The 14,813-nt window shown below is 47.6% G+C and overlaps 5 protein-coding genes across 5 annotated transcripts; 2 read left to right on the top strand and 3 right to left on the bottom strand.

Moving 5' to 3' along the window:
- Window positions 1-1,832: 1,832 nt before the first annotated feature.
- Window positions 1,833-3,104, top strand: gprC (the record flags this gene model as incomplete). The annotated part of the gene is made up of 1 exon (XM_058517278.1): window positions 1,833-3,104. The coding sequence occupies one exon, from the start codon at window positions 1,833-1,835 to the stop codon at window positions 3,102-3,104; it is 1,272 nt and encodes a 423-aa protein (XP_058370924.1).
- Window positions 3,105-5,673: 2,569 nt separating this feature from the next.
- N7446_008534 (GNAT family N-acetyltransferase) lies at window positions 5,674-6,159 on the bottom strand (the record flags this gene model as incomplete). Its single annotated transcript, XM_058517279.1, has 1 exon — window positions 5,674-6,159. One exon carries the CDS (start codon window positions 6,157-6,159, stop codon window positions 5,674-5,676), a length of 486 nt encoding a protein of 161 aa, XP_058370925.1.
- A 332-nt stretch (window positions 6,160-6,491) lies between these two features.
- fleA (fucose-specific lectin FleA) lies at window positions 6,492-7,637 on the bottom strand (the record flags this gene model as incomplete). The annotated part of the gene is made up of 5 exons (XM_058517280.1): window positions 6,492-6,891; window positions 6,944-7,043; window positions 7,094-7,307; window positions 7,363-7,541; window positions 7,607-7,637. The coding sequence occupies 5 exons, from the start codon at window positions 7,635-7,637 to the stop codon at window positions 6,492-6,494; spliced, it is 924 nt and encodes a 307-aa protein (XP_058370926.1).
- A 2,325-nt stretch (window positions 7,638-9,962) lies between these two features.
- Window positions 9,963-11,202, top strand: N7446_008536 (putative glycosyl hydrolase; the record flags this gene model as incomplete). Its single annotated transcript, XM_058517281.1, has 3 exons — window positions 9,963-10,433; window positions 10,483-10,739; window positions 10,791-11,202. 3 exons carry the CDS (start codon window positions 9,963-9,965, stop codon window positions 11,200-11,202), a joined length of 1,140 nt encoding a protein of 379 aa, XP_058370927.1.
- A 148-nt stretch (window positions 11,203-11,350) lies between these two features.
- Window positions 11,351-14,381, bottom strand: N7446_008537 (glycoside hydrolase family 35 protein; the record flags this gene model as incomplete). Its single annotated transcript, XM_058517282.1, has 5 exons — window positions 11,351-11,568; window positions 11,642-13,436; window positions 13,489-13,597; window positions 13,657-13,780; window positions 13,838-14,381. The coding sequence occupies 5 exons, from the start codon at window positions 14,379-14,381 to the stop codon at window positions 11,351-11,353; spliced, it is 2,790 nt and encodes a 929-aa protein (XP_058370928.1).
- Window positions 14,382-14,813: the final 432 nt, after the last annotated feature.

Consider the following 14,813-nt stretch of genomic DNA (forward strand, 5'->3'; position numbering starts at 1 on the left):
ATTTCAGATGGCATGCAATAGTCAAGTCGGATCCTTCCGGTATACCCCTGAGATCGAGTATCCGAGACATCAATATCTACGCGGTACAGACAGTCCCGCTCGGGCGTAAATCCCTTCTCAGCGGCTGTCCGAGTCCCCCACGATCGCTGCTAGCGGCTCTAAAACAGACGGTGTGTGGTGCGCGTATTCATTGAATCCATTGTCTCCTTGCCGATCGTCACCCGGTTGGTAAGCAAACTCCACTGCACGCTAGTCAGAATTTTTGAACATTGGCCTCCTTCCCAGATCTCAGACATCAAGAAAGGGGTAACAAAGAACTGCAGTCCCCACCAACCTGCAGCTTCCACATGGCTGCACCTTTGTTCCCTGGTACAGTTGTTTTCTTTAGGGCATTGCCCACACATGGAACCCCTGCGCGGGCCTGTTTCAAAGGGAAAACCTGTGTGTGTTCGGTCGGCTCCCGTTTGACTCCATGCTGTGGGGTTTCGGAAATAATACAGCGGCGTGGTTGGAAAGTCTCTAGTGGATCGAAGCTTATACTGGCCCAATCGCACGGCTACCAGGCTACTGTAACTCCCGCTATTGCTAAATAATCCTCTTGTTCCATGATCGACACTGGGGAGACATCAGCATGGTACTTCGAAGGTTTTCTAGGCTTTTTACTTTGCCGGTAACCGGATATGGAGGATTCGTGCGGGGTGAATGCTTCTCCAACCAGGCCCCCTTGTTGCCAGCTGCGTTCTATTAACTGTTTGAATGATAATACTCGAACTAGCCCGGCTGGAAGTCTTCCTACGAACGCCATGGAGCTTTCCAGGAAAGAGCCCGTGGGCTTAGACCCAGCCTCGTGTAGATGCAACCAAGGTTATACATTGAACACAACGAATGCATTGGTCTTTCCTTCCCGCTAGTGTTCCAGAAGCATTCCCCTGCAGCGGAAAAACTGTACGGCGGTCCGAGTTTTAAACCCCCCCCTGTCAATGAACTCACGCTAAGACCTTTTGTATGGCGGAGGACACGGAGAACGTGGTGTACAAGGATGGATTTTTGCGCCACTGTCCTCAAAAATGGGGAAACTCATCCTTCTACTGTATGCAACGCGGTTAACAGTCAGCCTATCCCCTTAGTACCTTTGTAGGCTGCACAATAGTATGTCTTGGCCGTTCGGGTGGGTAAATACATGTACAGCCATCTAAGCTAAAAACCTTGACGTCCTTTGATTCGGCTGCTCGTGGCAAAGTTGTAACCCCTTACCCACTTCGCCCGATACTCTGGGAGGGGCAAAGGTGGCCTAGAGTGGAGTCATTTCAATGATATGACTATGGGCCGTGAAGAAGTACTATGGAGATCACTGGCTCTCTCGGGTCGTCCCCATTTTTCACCGGAGATGATCCCAAAAGATAGTCAAACCTGGAACTTATCATCGTGGAGAATTCAGCCGTTTACAGAAAAAAAGGCCTGATTGATTTCTTCCTCATTCTTCTGTCCTGGCCTATCAATTTTAGAGTTCGATCAGCTGGCAGTAGTGTGGCTGCTGCTTCTATTATCCCCTTGGCCCTCGATCCTTTAATACTTCCGTCTGTGGTTTCTGCACCCCGGTTTTCGTCCTTGTCCTTCCTTCTTTGCTGCTGCCACATGTGGGAGCTATAGCGTTTCATCTCGATTTTTCCGATCAGTCCGAATCGGTGCACGCCTTGTATACCCTCCTTTTTGTTCAAACTTGGCCTTTATTCGACAAAGCGCGCCCCCTCGACGAAGCCATCATTGCATAAAATTTGGCTCAGTTAATTAGGTGACGATAACCGATTTGACGAACAACAAAGCATCCAAAGATGCCTTCGCTCATCCTCGCGGGCCTGATGCCCAGAGGCAACTCCGGGGACTTGGTGGCTCGATTGAACAACTCGGCGGAACTTGATATTGATCCTCTCCCGTTAATTCAGCGAGAAGGTCTAATAGCAATCTCGATCATGGCTTTCTTGTCGCTCATTGCAACTGCCACTCTCCTCGCTTTCATCACCTTTCGACTCATTTTCTGGCGTTCAAGCTACCAACGATACATCGGTTACAACCAATACGTCATTCTCATCTATAACCTGATCTTGGCCGATTTCCAACAAGCACTCGCTTTCATTATCAATCTACGATGGATCCTCACGGACAAAATCGAGTCCGGTACGCCTGCTTGTTTCTTACAGGGATTCTGGCTGCAGGTTGGAGACCCCGGCTCCGGTCTTTTCGTGCTCGCCATTGCCTTCCACACTTTCCTTTTGGTCGTATGGGGAAAGAAGATGTCCCACAAAGCCTTTGTCTCATTCGTTGTCGGTATCTGGATCTTCATCGCCTTGATTGTCATCATTCCACTGGGTATGTATGGCGCCGACGTGTTCGTGCCTTCGGGTGCGTGGTGCTGGATTAACGAGGAGTATGAGACGACCCGTCTGTGGACTCACTATATCTGGATTTTCCTGGCTGAGTTCGGCTCCGTCGCCCTCTACGCCGTCATGTTCTTCCAGCTGCGCCGACAGATCAAGGCCTCCGCCATTCTGGGTAACAGCCAGCTGGAGAGTTTCAAGCGTCTGCGTCGTGTGGTCGGATACATGACCATCTACCCCATCGTTTACATCGTTTTGTCTCTTCCTCTCGCAGCTGGTCGTATGGCCACTGCTAATGGAAATCCACCAAACGTCACCTTCTTCTGTTGTGCTGGTGCCATCATCACCAGCTCTGGTCTGGTCGATGTGGTCCTGTACACTCTGACCCGTCGCAACCTGATTATCGACTCCGAGCCGAGTCACGACCGCTCCTACAACAAGTTTGCCAGCAGCAAGGGTCGCAAGGGTGACACCCACCTTACCACCATCACTGCCGAGCCTTCCAAACGTAAGATGGGCGGCACCATCAACGACGACATGGACCAACGTGACGGCTCAACAGACAACATCGTTCAGCCCGGCAACCACGAAATGGCTCCCATCGGAAAGGTGTACCAAGAAACCACCATCGAGATCACCCACGAGCCAGCCTACCCCGACGAGGGCGAAAGCTCTCGCTCCAGCAAGGACGGCTTCGGTGAAGTGTCGGCTCACGGCTGGCGGCGATGAACATCTTTTCATGACACATGAGGCATTTGAATTCCTGCCACCACTTATATTTTCCGGTGGCATCCTACCTCGATACTTTCCTTTCGAAATTCCCTATTATACCTATATTTCTTTCTAGTCACGACTCTGCCACTCCCTATTTATGTCCCCTTTACTCTTTTCATCCGATATCTCATTCTTCTATGTCTCCGACCTTACTCTTGATATTCTCTTCATGACGGAACTTTGTATATATTCTTGAAAGAACAGACCTCCCTTACTAGAAGGTCGCTGTGATTCCCATGAGCAGTTAGTGCTTTTGAATTTGAAGATCTATGAATACTTCTCAACAGATTCTAACTACGTGATTTAAAGTTAAACCTCGCGGCTAGTTCTCAGTGCAGTCGGAATCTGAATGTGATGTCTTCGATGCAAGCTTCGTGACGGAGGTGGCGCTTGAAGGATGACTATTACTTAATACGACAATCACGGCGACGCCGAGACTGCACGACGCAGCAATTTTGGCAATACCTTACTCGGCATCCCTGAGGATACTGTTAATGTTGTCACCTATCGAACCAGCATACTCCTACGGATATAAGCGCCAGCACCCAGAGCTGAAGAACCCATTTAGCCCAGAGACTTCCCTCACAGCTCGAAAATTCGACCCGTGGCTACAGTACCAGGCGATCATGTAGTTGACGATCAGATGGAAGATTTCTTCTCGGGCATGTTTTGGCATCCACCACCCCTGAATAGAGCTGAGACCGGCGGCAACTTGGTTCCGTATGCATTGCTGAGGTGTACGACTAGCGCCAAGCACGATACATGTAGATGAATCTACAAAAGCAGATTCAGTAATGTTCCTCGACGCCCTAAGAATGGAGTTCTTGCCGTGTGTGAAGAGGGTCCTGGCTATATACCAAATTCAGTAATGTGGAGATAAATTTGCCTTCTATTGAAACTATTCCATGGGTCAGGGGATGGGCAATTAATATCGATCTACAAAATCCTCAGTGGAGGTCATGAAAAATGGGAACAAGGTTCCCTGTTTGGCAATAGTTCGGGTCGCTCCGGATCTGCAACAGGTCCTTGCGCATAGAACTACTATTCCTTACAAGAGTTTAGGCTCATATTTTTATACTATTTGAATGCCAGCTGAACATATTCGGTACTACTTTATGGGGTCCTCCCTGGTCTCACTTTTGCAAACATATCTTTTCTCCTTATCGCTTGGCAGTTCAACGTGGAGCCTGCTCCACGGAGCTTTCTCCCCGAGGCCTCTGAGACGTGGAGAACAATAAGGTTATTATTTCAAATTTTCACCAGCATCTAAATCAAGATTGAGGCTAAACGGAAAACCGGCGCTCAGGTTCGGCGTACTTCCGTGAAGCGTCGGTATCCCGAACCGGCGTGGTGGCGCCTCATAAATGGTTACGTCTGACGGTTGGTCTTCGATGTCCTCGAGGTCCTATTGGCAATCTTCCTTCCCTAGATTTGAGATTATCGGACGGCTCGGCTCAATGTTCCTCAAAATTCAGGATAGTGAAAAATCTTAGTATAGGTTCAATTGAAATGTCTAGATGCATACGTGGTGGGTGAGCCTAAAGTGGTGCAATTAAAAGCCAATGGAAATCAAGTTTCAGTTCTCTCGATGCCTCATCGCAAAAATACATTCTTCCTCTGTTGGTTAGGGCGTACCAAACATAGAGTCCTATGTAAAGGGGTATCTCAACAGGGGCTGATCACGGTCCACGAATGGGTCTCGATTGTATTGATCCAATTATAGGATGACAACCGCGTGTTTACATTAGTGAGTATACAAACAAAAATGAGTTTCACTCACGTTCAATTATCTCAGCTCCATTTATATGGCTTTACGCTTATTTTTTTCTGAATTCCTACATAAGAGATATCATTATCGGATACTACAGCTGTCATTTAAGACGCTTATGTGACTACTATAGCTCTCTGTCATCGCTGTAAAACCTGCCTTCAAATAGTTTAGTATAAAATCAGAAGGTCTGTATATATATCTTTCTAAACTTATGTTTTACAAAGCAAGGTGTCACTTCCACAGGTTAAGTATGGTTGATCCCTACATGCAGCCGAGTTATACGGCTTTTAGGTGCTGAAATATCCACAAGTGTACCACAACGATTCAGCCTACGCAATACAAATAGTTAGTACCGATTCATTTATTTTCTATATTGCAGGTACTGTTTTGGAGAGTATTTTAAATTTTCAAAATATAAAATATAAAAAAAAAAATTGGCGGGGGAAAAAGAAACGACACCTGTGTGATTCGAACACACGCGGGCGAACCCACACGCTTAGCAGGCGTGCGCCTTAACCACTCGGCCAAAGTGTCGAATGCTTGAAAATACGACCCTTAATGATATACTTATGCGACTAACTCATCGTACATCCGTGAGCACCACTAACATCATCCATCTCTTAAGAAGTTCTGCTGTGCATTGGGACAGAAGAGTCTGTGCCACTCAAGTAATGGTCTGGATTGATTCTTATTGTGCCACAGTCAAAAAAGATAAATTCTCACGTTATTATTCCCATACCTAGAAAGCTACTTTCAAAGACTCTTGCGGAAATATATACGTTCGAACCCATCCTCCATTTTTCTTTCGGTTTCGATAAAACCCAGTTTCCCATAGAACCGAACGTTTTCAATCATATTTACATTCGTAAAGAGAGTGATACTCGATAGTCCACGCTCCCGTCCCTCAATCTCCGCGTGTTTCATCATCCAATATCCATAACCTCGACCCTGTGAGCCCACGTCCACAACCACGTTGTTGATCTTGAGAGAGTTTGTTTGGTCATCCACATGGAAGTCGATAGAGCCAACAGTTTGATCGTTGTCTTTGAGCATCATGACCTCATGTGTTTCCATCTCTTGCTCCCAGTCTTCGGTCATGGGAGCTGGGGGCTTTCCGATACGCTCGATGTATTTTGAGTAGGCGGAGTTGACCATTGATTTGATGGCTTGTATGTCCTCTATGGTGGCTTTGTATAGATAGGGAGAATTGCTTGATAGCGAACCGGAGTTTTGGGCCATTGTAGACGATAGGCTTTATTCGGGCGCTCTTAAAGCGAGAGAGCAAGAAAGACCGAGGGCTGACAGGGCTTGAAAGGACCTGCCGACAAAAGAAATTAAAAATTACAGAGAAGTTGTAGAGAGCCCTGGAGGTTGAAGAAGTTTGTGGTTGAGTCACAGTTACCCCGCCCTTAGGATATGAGATTCTCCATAGATATAAACTTGCTTGATGTCAACCTCGCCATCAGAAGAGCTCAAACCATTCATTTTGTGATATTAAAGCGAGCCATAATCTCAAATTGGACACGTCTGCTTCGGAATCCGCTGATGTCGCAATCATAATTTCCCAAGAATCAAGCAGGAGGGAGAGCCCTCTCTCCCGACTTCCAAGTTCCGTGAGTCCACGCAAACTCAGAGATGGCAGAGACCTCATGACCAGCCTGCAGGTAGATACGAATCTCAGGGCGGGAGCCACTAACCCAACTGATACATGCTACCTCTGTACCAGGAATGCAGTCGGCATGAAACTGTCCCTCGCGCCACGACTTGCCATCGTAGACCATCTCGAGGACCATATCGGCAGAAGTATAGAAGAAATGGATTCCCATGATATCCGAGCCAGAACCATAGCTGGTGCAAGCAATGGATGTTCGGGGTTGCATCTTGGGGAACTTCATCCATCCGTCATACCAGCCGCGGGGGCCGTCATGGCACTTCTCTATGAGACCATACTCCATGTGCTGGAAGTAGACCCTAAAAAACGTTCAGATTTTGGTATATTTGATCAAGTATCATTGACACGTACCGAATGCCTACGTGCGGAGACTTAAACGCGGTGCAGGCGATTTCGGTGCCGGGCATGGCAGGTCCGAGATTTGACATCTTCTGCCAACCCCAGCTCTCATCTGTATTAAAATATAAGAGATGTACCGGGTGTATTGGGTCAATATCTCACCCTTAATGCCGAATTCCTGAATGGTGTTATCCGTCAGTTGGCAATAAACGCGCATCTCCATGTCCGAACCCTTCATCAAGTAGCAGACTGCAAGGCTCGAATAAGGGGCGGTAATGTAGCGTTTCTTGCCAATGCTACCTTCAAACCAACCCTCGGACTTATCGTAAGCAATTTCTTTGACGGTGTTCTCGCTAGAAAGATAGAACACTCGGATCTAGAAAAACACTGTTAGCAAACTTCCGAAAACCATGCGTTGATGACAAGCTTGCCTTTTCAAGTTCCTTTGAAGTACAGGCTAGGGGCGATAAGAGCTTGGCAGAGGCAATGACTTTTTTCTCTGTGCCATTGCTCCAACCGTTTTCGTATACAGTTTCGCGGATTTTGCCCTGGACATCTTGCATGTAAACGCGGAGGTGGTCGCCTGAGTTGCAGGCCGCAATGGAGGTCCCTGTGTAATAATGATGTTAGCTTCAGTCAATAGTCAAGGTGGATGTGAGTGATTGTTTTGCATACTGAAGACAATCTCGTGAGCGTTCGAAGGCATGCTGGGCTGAAAGGAAGTTGAACTTTGTTTAGTTGCAAGAAAACCACTCATGGTATTTTGAAAGTTGGAGAGCTTGCTGGACTGGCTTTATATTCCCAAGCTACTATCTTGAGCAACAAAGTAACAATGTTGGCAGTCAGGCAAACAAATTGCCTGAGCACAAGCCCTGGATCATCGGAGGAGCTGTGATTGTATGAAACAATGAACTTATTCTATTAATCAGCCCATGATTGGTTTACCAAACACAACTACATACAAGAGCCTCTTACTTTGTCAAGCGAAATGACACAACGGAGGTGCCATCAGGCAAACAAAAAATTCCTATTGATTCCGGTGGTTGGGTTCTCAACAGCGTATACAGGTACCAAACAGCGTAGCCTATTGAATTCTTGACACGGGGTATAGACACAATCTAGCTACTTAGGTGTCTATAATTACAGATATGGGAGATTTCTTAAAACGCACATTAATTCCTCGTTTATCACGAGTCTCATTCACCGAAATATTGCAACTATATCATCTGTAGGTGTATTGAACATGCGTGGCGACATGAAGAAAATGCTAGGAGTAAAGAGTGCTATCTCAAAGAGATCAAGCTTAAGTTGAGGCTACACACATGATTCGTGGCATGGCGCTCGACCAAGTCTACTTTACAAAGGATTCGCAAACCGAGCAAATGGGGCACCTGCTGTACTACAATCAATTCAACGCTCAAGTCAAATTCATTCCTGCGTTATGGCTCAAGATCTAAGATTCACAGTAAGAGGCTTCTAGTGACACAAATGGATTGTCGAAACCCAGTAAACTAGCGATGATTAGACGAGGACTCACACACTACGGCCTACTGCCCGGGGCTTTCATGCCCAGTCACTACCAATCCGGAAATCCCAGAGTATCCAGCCCCCAATTTGCCCTCTCCGATGCCACATTCTTCTTCCAGGCGTGAGCTTTCTCAACATTTATGCAGATTGCTCAGACATAAACACGTTTCTCCAAAGGTGGGACATGAGTCTTGCGCTCGTTTGCTAATTTTGCTAATGCGCCAGCTTGCATGTGATTCTCTTAGCTAAGTTGATATTAGTACAAAGCACACCTCTGATTCCCCAGTGAGACAACCTTAGATTTTTCCTCAAAGTAGGGAAAAAAGGGATGCCGAGTTCCTTGGCCGACTTGGCTACCTATTCTCTTCCAAGCGGTGACTGTCTCTATATGCTCTCATCATGCATTGAGATGCGATAAGAATATGCCGAGTGATGTGATTGAGAATGACCGAAAAGTTAATTTAGCTTTCGCGATATGCTGTTTCATGGACTTGAGCGAACAGTGCTGTCGGATGTATGTTCATAAACTTTATCATTCCCCTGCCAACTGCTGTCTCGAACGAGTGGGACCAATTATGCATAGGATTGAATTCTCCCTTTGACAGACCAGTAACTTGCATGCACATGGAGGATGAACCGAGACACCTGGCTTCCACGGGGGCTACGATGAATTTGCTGCTTGCTGACGTCAGTCAAGCAATAGTCCGATTCCAATGTTGCGCATCTTAGACAATGTGTGTCTCATATACCTAGTCAGTGCCTTGGGGAGATGTCTAGGCGAAATGCACCCGAGCGCATGGAGGGCAGTGTGGTGAAATTGCTGATGTCAAGTGCATTTGCATACAAGTTTGACTAATAACTTATCGGTCAGGTCGACTGATGAGACCTCAATTATTTCCGAGACGATCAGTGACAACTGGCCAATGACATTAAACAGCCTATATCGCTTAAATCCTGGTCCATCCAGCTTCTCCAGTGGACTTATTCGGACCATAGGGCCACCGAACCGCGGCGATGAACGGACAGCGGACCCCAGATGGCCCCGAAATCATGCTCAATAGATGCGGAGTTTTCCTGTTCGACTCCTTAGGGACGCATACAAATAGCGGGGCCATAAGCTTGCAAGGGGTGGAGGCGCTAACGATTGCGCCTATACACCACGCAGAGCACGGCAGCGCAGCCCCCTTGAATGCATCTCATTTTGCAAATTGATCGGGATCCGGGTTGTCCTGCAAGGCTGGTTCCTTGGAAGACCGACTGCCCTACAGTTTCACAGCGTAAAGACGATCATTGCAGATCAGGGGTGAGCGATCTGCCATAGTGGACCATGCAGCCGGTCGCCAATCAAGGCACCCTAAAACGCAGGAATGCACAATTGTTTTGGGTATGCAATGATGCGTCTAGGAACCTGACTTGAATATTGGTGTCTTATTTAAAGCCAACATGTGCTGCTGGCCGGGGATCCTCGACAGGGTCGAGTTTACTGCGTTGAAATCTTGAAACAATGCTGTTCTCTCGCAACGCTCTTGCAGCTCCCGCACTGGCCTCGCTGCTTCTGACAGGATCTGCCGCTGCTGATGACGCACGGTCAAGAGCCCAGGATGCTTTGAAGACCCTCCAGACCTGGTATAACCCCCAAAGTGGCATTTGGGATACTTGTGGTTGGTGGGATGGCGCTAGTTGTATGACTACCGTCGCAGATTTGGCTGCTTTGGACCCCTCTGTTATGGATACAGCGACTTATGTCTTCAACAACACATTCCACGTGGGTCCAGTGTCGAACCCGCAACCCGGTCCCGAGAAGAAGACAGTCTTTACTCGCGACAACCAGGGATCTAACTCTGCCAATGCCTCGCAATGGCTCGACCAAGCATACGATGATGATGGATGGTGGGCCCTGGCATGGATTGCCGCATATGATGTTACTAGGGAGCAGACATACCTGGAGCTAGCTGAGGGGATCTTCGAGAGCCTGGTATGTCTCATCTTATCTCTTGATTTGGCCTCACACTGATTGTTTATAGGCCGCAGCTTGGGGTACCAACTGTGGTGGTGGCGGCATCCCATGGAACCCTACGAGCACCTACGTCAACTCGATTACGAATGAAGTATTCCTCTCCGTTGCAGCACACCTGGCCAATCGAGTCCCAGACCGCAAAGAATATTATGTCCGCTGGGCACAAAAGGAATGGGACTGGTTCACATCCCAGGGTTTCATTGGCGAGAACGGTACCATCAACGATGGGCTATTGGAGAACTGCCAGAACAACGGAGCGACTGTGTATGTGGTATAATCCCAACTGTGCTTGCATTCTGACTAACCTTTCTCCAGCTGGTCCTACAACCAGGGTGTTGTCCTCGGCGGTCTGGTTGAGTTGAACAGAGCAGCACCCAACGACACTCTGTTGCCCTCCGCCAACAAGATTGCCAAAGCAGCCATTAAGACGCTGACCGACTCTAACATGGTCATTCACGAATTCTGTGAGCCGCAGTGTCTCCCAGATGGAACCCAGTTCAAGGGGATCTTCATTCGTAACTTGCAAATGCTGCAAAGAGCATCTCCGGATGAGACCTACAGGGAAGTGATCATCAACAGTGCGAACAGCATCTGGAAGAACGACCGCGACGAGAAAGGTGGACTGGGCGTCAACTGGGCTGGTCCTATTCAAGCCACGGTAGATGCGTCAACGCATAGCTCAGCACTTGACGCGTTGGTCGCCGCAGTCGCTCTTAGTATTCTTTAGTGGCGGTAGCCGTTTCGTTTTGTTTTTTCTTTCCCCGTCCTTTTTTCGGTCTAAAAGTCCCGGGGTTTCAATGGATGCGATGTATATAGATTCTTGGATCCGCATATATACTAATCTTGATTTCAAATCTTCAAAATCAATATCTATCCTAGTAGGCACCTGTTCGCCGTACCCAAGTTGGTTGTGGTGCGGGCTGAGGTCTGCTGTAGCCAGATTTTATGGCTGATGTGGGCATCAAATCCAATCCTCCAAGAGTTGCCCCTAGCTTATCCTGTGCCCAAACGGTCAAAGCTATAAAATTATCACCCTCATGGTTCAGTATTCCTTCAGGAACAGGGAATGCATTTTGAGGACCGAGTCTGTTTACTGAGAAATTAACGTTAAAGGTTAGCGGGTTGGGTATTCGGAACCATGGAACCGTAACCAGATGCGGACTTACTATACTTTCCAAACTGGTATCCATTGATAAACAGCTGACACCTGTAGTTGTCTCGTCCATTGCCAGAATTAATCTGCGAAGAGTTGCCGAACACAACACTCATCGGAACATCCCACCCACTCGGGATATTGAGTCGGAAAGATGCTGTATAGAAGCCAACACCTGCATGCGACAAGCCGTCTTTCACTGGATTTGACTTCTTCCACTCTGAATCCGGTGGACTAGGATAGTGGTAGCCTTGTCTCTCGGCATACATGCTGCCTTCATTTAGAGGACCTCGGACTATATCCTGGTACTGCTCTCCGCCAAGATTACCTGTCAGCTTCCACGAGACATCGGATTGGTCATGACCCGAGATTCCATAGTTCAGAATACCTCTCGGAAACTTGATTGCATCTGTACCAGGAGCCTCCTCATCCTGACCCATGTGATCAATCAAAATGGATAGCACATACGCGCTGCCTTGTGTCAAGCCTGATGGCAGTGACACGTTATGAACAATTGTGGAGTTGGCACTAGACCCAACCCATGAGCCGATGAATTTGTTGTTCAACCAAACAGAATGTCCAAAGCCTATGCCACCAGATACATTCAGCCAGACATTGGATTCTTGGCCACTGGCATTGAAATAACCTCGATAAAACAGGGACCCAGTGTGATATCCATAGTCCATAGAGTATAGACTAGTCGGGGTGTTCAATGGCCGCGGATTGTGAGTCGACTTCAATGTACACCTTGTCCAAGCTGAGTCGTCGTACGACGTCATAATCTCAGGGAGAGAATCAAGGAACTTCCAGTCCAGGTTGGACAGATCGGGGATGTCATACTTAGGAGGGTCGTATCTAACAGTCCCGGAGATCTTCCTATTAGTTGATTTAGAAGTTTTCAATGCTTCTCCATTGAACGTGATGCCTTGAAGGTGCTTAACTGGGCTAGAGATAATCTCGATTTCTGTAGTCGCATTCACATCGCCGGTCAAATGAAGACGCGTTTCTATCAGATCCGCCGTACGAATAAGATATCCAGCTTTGAGGATCACCACGTTTTTGGATGGCGATGAATAATTTCCAATCGTGCCCGAAGCAGGCAGTTCCATTACCCAGTAGTTGTATACCTCATTCCGCCAGAGCAAGTATATTTCCAGGTCTGCTACTCGGACGATGCGTCGGCCCGGTGTAACATGCCACTGTATGACCCAAGTAGCCCCGTGTCGCTGAACAGTGATGCCTGTCCCTTCAGCGACAGTCGGCTTTTCAAGATGGCTAGACAGAGCGAACTCGTGTAATTCTCCGACACCCCCGTAGAGGATCAGTACACGTGCCGACTCGGCCCCTCGCGCCCATGTAAATATTTCTGCGGAGGAGTAGATCAAGTTGATGCCGCCGACATCGTAATCTGTGACGTGGAATTTGGAATCGCGACCGTCGAGTGTCAGGTGGCCTCCTAGCTGAGGAACAGTGATATTGCCAACGCTCGTCGCGAGAGTTAATGTGTACTGGGTTTTGTCGATGGAGGTGAAATCAGCGTGTCTAATAACGTAGAAGTTTGTCTGTGTTCCATTGCCAATGAGAGGAGTCACAGCGATCGTAGCCGGTGCGCCGTAAGACCCATTAACTCCGAGATGAGAAGTTGCTGTCAGATAAGCAGGTGACACTTTGAGAAAGTTGGCTTCAAGCTTCTGTTCGCTGTACTTCTCGCGCGAAATTGTCCGGTCTTCAGCGATGGCGGCTCCATAGTCGTATGATGTATCTCCGCCCATGTATCCCAGGTTACCCCAGTTGGTGCCACCGAAGGTCTGTATTGGAGTTAAAGTCGCAAACAGTAGACCAGGGCCTGTGTGGACACACCATATAAATATTGAAGATCTTCACACCGAAGCTGTAGTTGTTCTTGTATACTATCCGAACTGCTTCCTCGTTCACTAACTGGCCACACATATCTTGGTCCACACCTCCCCTAGAATCGGATTAGTTTATTTTATACTTTATATTCCGAAGAGTATACTTTAATCATACCATCCCTCCCCAGAGCCCCCTTGGAATTCAGCGATAGCGAAAGGCGTTGTTGGACTCTCTTGGTCGTGTAAAACTTGCCAGTTGTATGGGAACCTATAGGTCGGCCAGACGGTAGGATGCGCACCTGTATCAAATATCAGTATCCACCAATAATAGTCCATGCTACTAAATATATACTCACAATCATAACGCATTGGGTAAGAGTCAATGCCATAGATATCCACCTCTCCAACGCCCGATCCCGGCGCGAAGTACCCCAGATTCAGGTTATCATTGACAATCAAAGGAACAGTAATCCCTATATCGAGAAGTTGCTTCTCAACATAGGCCATGTACTCTCTATTCATCTCGCTCGGGAAATCAGTCACATCTGGCCAAGTAGAGTACTCATTCTCCGGCTGAACCATGATAACCGGACCACCATGGGTTATCTGAGCGCGTTCAATGATTTGACCCAGAGTTGAAATATATTGTTCTGTCGCATTGAGGTACTCTGGGTTATCAGATCGAATAATAGCCTGGTGGCGTAGGACCCACCCAGGTATTCCACCACCAGAGGTTTCTGCGTTGATATAAGGTCCCGGTCGAGCGATGAGATATATACCAGCTTGTGTTGCAGCATTGAAGAACTCATCCAAATTCCATATCCCGTCTGTGATAACGTTTCCTGGGTTCCCTTCGAGTAAGCCCCAGTCCGTGTAGAATGAGACTCCTGTGAAGCCCATGCTTTTTATTTTCTGGAACACGTCGAGCCATAGGCCTGGTACTGGGAGGCGGAATGGATGGAATTCCCCGGAGAAAATCATGAGACGCTCTCCTCGAACTATGATTGAGTGTTGGTCCCATGTTACCTATTATGCGCGACTTAGATTGTGGAAGGATGTTGGGTGGCAGATCAACTCACTAGATCTTGTAGTCCATTGCTTTCAGCAGGAATTTTACTGCTAATGGAGCCAGGAACCAGAGACGCAGCTACTGACCACAGGGTGAGAAATGTTGCTTTGTCGAGTAACATCTTCAATTGCAACTGTCACTCTTTTTATTCAATTAAGAATGTACACCAGTAATAAATAATCTCAACACTGGGAAAAGGCTACTTCAAGACCTCTGAGAAGAAATTATTCTTCTTCTCTTTTCTATTGATCGAAACACTCATC

The sequence above is a fragment of the Penicillium canescens genome (assembly GCF_028828765.1).
Source record: "Penicillium canescens strain IBT 15451 chromosome Unknown utg000005l_segment0_segment0, whole genome shotgun sequence".
Lineage (NCBI taxonomy): Eukaryota > Fungi > Ascomycota > Eurotiomycetes > Eurotiales > Aspergillaceae > Penicillium > Penicillium canescens.